The sequence below is a fragment of the Apteryx rowi genome, unplaced genomic scaffold (assembly GCF_003343035.1).
Source record: "Apteryx rowi isolate R43461 unplaced genomic scaffold, aptRow1 scaffold_32, whole genome shotgun sequence".
Lineage (NCBI taxonomy): Eukaryota > Metazoa > Chordata > Aves > Apterygiformes > Apterygidae > Apteryx > Apteryx rowi.
In genome coordinates this window covers 2127632-2134944 of record NW_020449641.1, presented here as the reverse complement: position 1 = coordinate 2134944, position 7313 = coordinate 2127632, and the positions used below count along the sequence as shown (strand labels likewise).

Sequence of the window (7313 nt, the reverse complement as noted above, 5' to 3'; positions counted from 1 at the left end):
TCCGGTGCAGGCGCCCCTTCTAGCAGCCTTTTCCCTRGCTGCCTGGGCACCACAGTTGGGCGCTCCAGGATCTCAGGGACCTGTYGTGCCTTGGTGCTGATGGCCACCGTAACAGCTCCAAAAAGTCAGACAAAGTCCTAGAATAATGGGATGCAAAGGGCATCCAGGATGTGGGGCTGGCCATGCTCTCTGCCTTTCCTGAGGGGGAGGTGGATGCATCTCAAGGAACCGGATAAATTCCTGAGGAATGAGCCTTACCCTATGCCCCACAAAGTTGCAGGGGCTGGCGGCAAGCAACATGTCTACACATGACGCCCCAAGGCAGCCTGCAGACGGCTCCGAGCAGTGTCCCCCACCAGCGGGATGACAAGGAGGAACAAGCTGTCCTCTCACCCCAGGTGATGGGCAGCCTGGGAGGAAGAGGAGGATGCAGCATGCCAGCAGCAGGGTACCTAAGTGACCACAGGAGGACATGCCCTTACATCTCCATGCACACCTGGCCTGCATGGGGACCCGGGGACCGGCGCTGCAGCTCATACAGACCAAAGAGCAGGAGAGCCAGCAGCAGGATGGAGGAGCAGATCCTGCCAAATCAGAGCATCAGAATGAGATGTCTGGGCTCAGCCCCCTCCTCCAGGCCCAGCTGAGCCTCTCCTGCTTTGCCTGGGCCTCCAGGAGCCAGCAGAAAGTGGGATGGTTTCAAAGCACCTTAGCCCATCCTGTCTCGCTGCTGGCTCCTTTACTGGACGGATAATAACCTGATGGGACTCAAGCAGTCCCTGAGTTTAGCTTCCCATCATCACCCTCCCACAGCCCCCCGCATGCACCATTCCAGCCAGGGTCGGCACCCTCTCACCTGCCCTTGCCACCAGCCCTTTCCTTTTCCAAGGCATCATAGACTGTAAGCCAGAATCAGGGCTGCAGAAAGGGATCAGTCAAAAATAACCCCTAAGAACAACACAGCTATTTTGCTCATTATTTTAGTTTTCAATCTCCCCACGAGGTGACTTGCTTAGGCTAATAATTGCTTCAGTTTGATTTTATCTGCCCAATTAATCAGTTAATAAATGACTTTGCTGCAGGGGGACAGACACTACAGCCGTCTCCTTAGCTGGAGACTGGAAAAAAACAAGGGAAGGACCACAGCACATAGGGTTTCCATGGCCCCACTGTGCACACAGCTGCACCAGCAGCAGGAGGGGTGTAATGGGCCAGAGAGCAGCGAAGCGGGGGTGCCACAAGCCCCCAGGCCCATTCAGATGCAGGATGTTTGAGGCTGGTCTCCGCCTGCGTGGAAAGGCTTTTCCTATTCCCACCCTCACTCTATCTGATCTGCAGCCAGCCAGGTTTCCCCAGGGGCTACCAGCCCACAGGGCTCCCCCAGCTCCCTGAACGCACTCGCATTCTGCAGTTGGGTGAGAAAATCACCTGCTCCACTTGGGGGAACTGCGAAAGCAAATCTCCCAGACCATCATTTATTTCAGAGAAGGAAGCATACAAATAAAGGCCCAGCTGTGCATGAACTCATCCTAGCTGGTGGCCACTGCTGGTTCCTAAGAAGTAATCAGATCCAGTTGGTTCCCAGTTGGGTCCAGTTGGTTTTCCTCCACAGTACATCTGCTAGAGAGTGAAGCCAAAAATCCAGGAAGGAAACTTGGAAAAAAAGAAGTCATCATCTTTGCCATGGAAAATGTGGGTTTTCTCTTTACTGCCCTGCCTGCATTGGCGTGGGTGCGCTGCTCCATTACCAATATCACAGGCAGGCCTGGGGGGGAGAGCTGATGGGCTTCGGTTTCACTCATCCTTCATGCTGAAGGGCTGAAGAGCACAGCTGGCCCCAGGACTGTACTCAGTTGGAAAAGGGGGGCTCATTTCCTCTTCTGTTTCATTCCCAGGGCCACCCCCGGACTCCATCCTGGCCCCGCTCCGGACACGAAGCGGCCCTCCAGCTTCTTCCCATCCAGCAGCGGCTCTCCAAGGGTTCTGGTATTGCAGTATCTCCAGGCTGCAAAGCCTTGGAGGTCACTAGTACCAACAGACTAAGCTCTGAACATAGAGACCTGCCACCTACCAGTGTTAACTAGCCCAGGAGCAGAGTCTCCAGATCTCCTTTCTCTTATTTATTAGCTCCAAGGGTGACTTTTATGACTCAGCCATCCCTCATTGCCATCCCGGCCACAAAAGGCCAGCCCTTGTAGGGTCTCATGGGCAGCCTGTCTCTCCTTCCAGCCCCCTGAGAGAGCCAGGGGACAGCAGAAGGGCCCAAATGTGGGCAYTGGGACTGGTACAAGGCCATGGGAGGGCTTGAGCTCTGCAGCATGGGGCAAGATGCAGACAGACTGCAGGAAGTGGCAGGGACAATCCCAGCCCGGGAGAACAACAGGATGCAGGGTGCACTGGTGGTCATTGCGGGGGGATGAAGTGTTGGATGGAGGGGTCCGGGTTCAACAGGAGCTGCACAGGTTACCCTAGAGAGCCACACCAACATGGAAAAGAACTGAGAGCAGAACACTTGCAAATTTACTCAGGTCCCTGCCCTGCAGGTCGTCAGGCTGGGAGGAGAGCATTCAGGTCCTTCTCTTCCCTCTCCACTCCACTGTGAAGCCAGCACACGGGAACGCAGTCTGCAGATCCCCACGGAGCTGGAGGGACAGGACAGCCATGAAACCCACACAGCATTTAAAAACAGCTCAGGAGAGGCTCCCTGGTACCCATTCCCCACGAGGAGCCTGGACCAGCCCAGGTGAAGGAGAATTTCTTTCACTTGAAAGGACTCGGTAAAATTCAATGCAAAGTACATTCATTCTTCCCGCTCTGGCTATCTGACTCCCTCCCAGTTTACCAGACCTTGGCTGGCAGATGCAAACTGGCACCCCCTCTTCAGTGCACTTTTAGGAGGCCTCACCTTGGACAAAATCAGCTCCTGGGCCATGGAGTTTTCAAGGTCCAGGGGAACAGTTAGGCGCAGTGACAGAAAGAGGTGAGATGCACCTAGGAACAGAAAATGTGGCTCTTGTTATCCCTACTGACCCTTCAGTTGCATTGCGGCAGGATCTGGAGCCCTCTCCCCGGGATCGCAGCACCCTGCTTCCAGAGCTGCGTTGGCTTATAGGAGACAGTCCCTGTTCCCACCTGGGATTTAGCACCATCCATATTGTGCAGGGAAGCACACAGAGATGAAATGACTTGTCCAAGGCTATGCAACAAAGCATATGAGAGAGCAGAGGGAGGTAAGGAGACAGATGCCAGCTCCCTAATCCAGCACTGTCACTGAGAGACACAGGACTTTCTCTCAGACCACAGGTTGGTCATGTCACAGACCCCCTACACTGGCAGGTGAATAAGCCTCCTTGTGTACAGAAAACAGGGCTGCTACTCTCCACCTACAACACAGCTGGGAAAACATGCATTGCTCTTATTTTGTCCATCTCCACTGGCAGCAGGAGAGAGCCTGAGATATGTATGTGGAGAGAGGGGATATGGAAAAGGTCTCCCTTCCCCGGTTCAGGGCTGGCAGGGCTTTTCAGACCTGCTTTTCAGGTTGCTGCCCACCTTGTGTGTTCCCAAGGACCACCACACATCTCACAGACTGTCAATGTCCCCATATCAAGAACACAGCAAAGGCACTGGACTCTCAGGGGCAGACAGCTTTCCTTGGCTCCACAGCCCAGTCTGGGGACTCCCACACTAGCTGCTGGGAAGCCCAAATGCTACTGCAGTGCTGGGATGATGGCAATGTCCATGGTGCAGCAGGGCACACACGGCTCTGTCAGCCCAACTGGAGGGGGGTTTGGGGCCCCAGGAGGTGAGAAGGGGCTGCACTTACTGGTGTTAGTCGCAGCACTGGGGCAGACCAGTGGTGTCGTTGGCTCATCTGCGGTGGTGGTGCTGCTAACCTCTGGACTCTGGGTTGAGTCAGTGACAGGGGAAGAGGGCTCCATGGATGGATAAAGTGAGGTTACACCAGCGGTGCCTGCAGAGATGCAAGAAGCTCCTACAGTTTCAACAGCTGGGAAAGGACTAGCCAAAAAAATAAGGCCTTCCCTGCTGCCAAGTCCCTGTTTCCTGTAGTGCTGGCATTGCTCTGAGGCCTGGGACTGTGCAAAGGCAGTGGCTGACTTCTCCAGCCACTAAGATTCAATGACTGCTCTCAGCGCTCGGAGAGGTTAACTCCAGTGGGGCAGGCTATGCTCCAGGGTGGAAGGAGCTGGGTCCAACCCCTCCTGGCAGAGTATTTATGGGAACACAAGCAAACCTGTTCCCACAGCTTTCCAGGCACAAATCCATGTCACTGCTGCAATAAAGCTGACGGCCTCCATACAAATGGGTCGGGAGACAAACTGGGGCACGCTGCCCATATACGCTGTGGAAGAGTCTCTCATAGCCTGGTGTGAGGATGATTTTTAAATCCACACCACAGCTCCCAAGTTCTTCCTTCATACCTAGCCTGCACCTCCCATACCTGGGGCTGCAGATTCTGCCCTGCAGAGGGGAAATCACTGGCTGTAGCAAAGTACTCCCTACATGTAACACCCAAGTACATACCCAGCAGTGAACTGGGCATTATATTTCCCCAGTTGATGACTGCTTCTATTGCAATAAGATCACACGGATTTTTCTGCAGGGCTTTTGTAAGACTGCATTTCCCCAGCAAGCCGTATCTACCAGGGATTCTGGCATCCTACACCCACCAGATATATGGTACCATCACTTGGTCTGCAGTGTACCAGCTTGTGGTGCATGATCCACTCACACTGGGGGGGCTGTAGCACCTGCGTTGTACCAGGACTCTTCAGCGCCCAGATGCTTACAGAGATGCGGCAAATACCCCGGGGCTAGCAGTAGGGGACAGGGGTGCAGGCTGTACCTGCCTCAGACAGAGACACAGTACACAGGGCCCAGGACAAGGTAATTGGATACCCATCAGGAGCAGGATTGGAGATCCTGGAGGGCTTCATGGAACCCTGAGTGTGTCTCCGGTCTCTGAGTACCCCCTCAGCTGTACTCACTTGTTGCTGCACTTGAGGTTTGAGGCGCTGTCGTGGTGTCTGGGGCTGTCCCTGAGGTCGGGGTGGAGATAGCAGAGGTGGTCTCAGCTGTGGTCTCTGGCTGGGTGGCAGTGGGGGTGCTCTCTGAGACCGCTGTGCTGGTGACAGAGGCAGTTGTGGTGCCTTCCAGCAATGTCGAGGACCCAGCTGAAGTGATTGTCTCTTCTGTTGTGATGGGAGGCATCACTGTAGAGGGAGATGCACTGCTGGTCTCCTGTGATGTGCTATGAAGCGGTGAGGTCATGGCTGGCTCTTCACTGGTGCTTGTGGCAAGTGTGGTGCCCTCCATGGTGGAAGTAAGAAGAGAGGAGGTGGAGGGAGGCACTGTGGTTGTGTCGCCTCTGGTTGAGCTGACGCCTGGAGCCATGCTGGTCCCCGTGGACGTGCTGGCTGTCATCTCGGCACAGGTGGACGTCATGGCTGCAGTGGTTGGAGACTGGGCATCAGTGGTGGTCCCCTTTCCTGTGGTGATGGAGACTATCTGGACTGTGGTGGTGCCAGCGGGCAAACTGGCAGAGCTGTAGGCTGTGCTGCCCCTCTCAGCCGGTGTGGTGACGTTAGAGGCTGCAGGGCTGCTGCCCCAAGTAGTTGTAGTGCTGGCTGTGAAGGTGTACGGTGGCGTGCTGGACCTCTCCTCCAGGGTGGAGGTTTCCACTTCAGAGCTGGAGGGAGGAGTGGTGGCTGTGCTGGTGGAGGTAGTGGTGGGCAGAAACGCTGAGGTCTCTGTGGGTCTCGAGAAGGCAGAGAAAGTTGGGGACACCTTCACTGTCACATCTGTGTCTGTGGTCCCTGCAAAGAGGTTAGAGAGTGAAGCATGCAAAGGCTTGTCATGAAAGGCTAAAACCGTGGCTGTGCCGGGCACGGCCCAGCATCGCCACCACACTTGAGCTCCCTAAGGGACCCGGAGCCACCAAGAGTCGGGAGCGGGGATTCACCGTCCTGTGTCAGGCATGGGGATCAGGCATGTCGCCTCGAATAGTGACCTGCCCATCAGCGCGGAAGGATGAGTAAACCTCACAGCCTGACAAGCCAGGAACAACCCGTGGGCATCTCTAGGTCTCGGGGCAGAAGCTCCTTTTGGCCTCAGAGATAAGTCACATTCCACCACCTTCGACCATCCCTGGAGGAAGTCGAACAAACCCGTCCAACAGGAAGAGCAGCTGTTCAGGAACTGGTTACCATGAGACACGCTGGTATCTCATCAGGAGCTTATACAAACATCTCTGAAGCAGATATTCAGGAACTGATAACATGAGGCATAAATAATGTGAGCGGGGGAAAACCAGCCCCATTGAACTGGAGTAAAACACGAACAAATCCCAGCTTGCAAGCTCAGGGGCGAGTCGCGAGAGACATGCTGCGATCCACGTAAGCCCCGCGCTCTCCTGGGGGCTGCGAGGGACGCGGCGGGACGGGGCCGGCGGCTGTGCCCCAGGGCTCGCACGGGGGGCGGTCGCAACCCATGCTGTGTGTGCCGCCCGGGACTTCCCAGGTGGCAGGGACCTGGCAGAGGAGCCTGGAGGCTCTTATGGAAATAAGTACTGCTCCGGCTTTGTTTGCAGTGCAAATATTAGGACAGTATTTGCCATTTTCCAGGCCTACGTGATCCCAACGACCCTGTCGCCCGCGCAGGGCTATTTGACGCTGCCGAGGTGACGCAGCTTCCAGTTAAGATAGCAAAACCAGTGGGGACGAAACCCAGGGGACCCGGGCCGGCCAGGAGCACCAAGCTCCAGCCAGGGCTCTGGCTCCTCTGCCCGCACGCGGCCTGCTGCGGGGGACCTTGCTGGCCTCGGGGGAAGCCCAGCGATTTTTAAGTCGCTCCAGGAAGACGCATAAAATAACCCGGCTGCCGGTACCTCCGCTGAGGGGGCTGGGCTGGATCGTCCCCAGCACAATCCTGGGGCGCCCAGGGCTCCGTCCCCCTTGGCACGGGGGAGCTGCCAGCCGCGTTTGGCCAGCTCAGCCGGGAGCTGCCAGCAGCCCCGGCCGCCACCTCCTCCCCGCGCCGCCGCAGGTCGCCCTTGTAATAAATCAGCCATCGGCCAGCCAAATCATCACAGCGGGAAGGGCGAAGGTCCGACCGACCTCAGCCCTGGCCCGGCTGGATCCCAGCTCCAGGGCCCCCGTGCTGGAGCTCGCCCCGCAGGAGCGGGGCAGGTGGCAGCACACCGGGCCGGAGAGGTGTCGCCAGGCCRGCGGCTCCCGCGCGGCCCCTCGGCTGCAGGGACCAAGAGGCCGGGCAGCCGGCGGGGCCTCGCCGCC

At 56.8% G+C, this 7313-nt stretch overlaps 1 protein-coding gene across 1 annotated transcript in view; it reads right to left on the bottom strand.

Moving 5' to 3' along the window:
- Window positions 1-1466: 1466 nt before the first annotated feature.
- Window positions 1467-7313, bottom strand: part of LOC112968576 (cell wall protein DAN4-like) — an 8078-nt gene continuing 2231 nt past the window's right edge. The window contains exons 2-5 of the mRNA XM_026071007.1: window positions 5010-5940; window positions 3827-3973; window positions 2906-2991; window positions 1467-2642 (exon numbers count right to left, since the gene is read on the bottom strand). Coding sequence (XP_025926792.1) covers window positions 2568-2642; window positions 2906-2991; window positions 3827-3973; window positions 5010-5940 — 1239 coding nt within the window. The 3' untranslated portion in view covers window positions 1467-2567. The remainder of the gene's footprint in view (window positions 2643-2905; window positions 2992-3826; window positions 3974-5009; window positions 5941-7313) is intronic.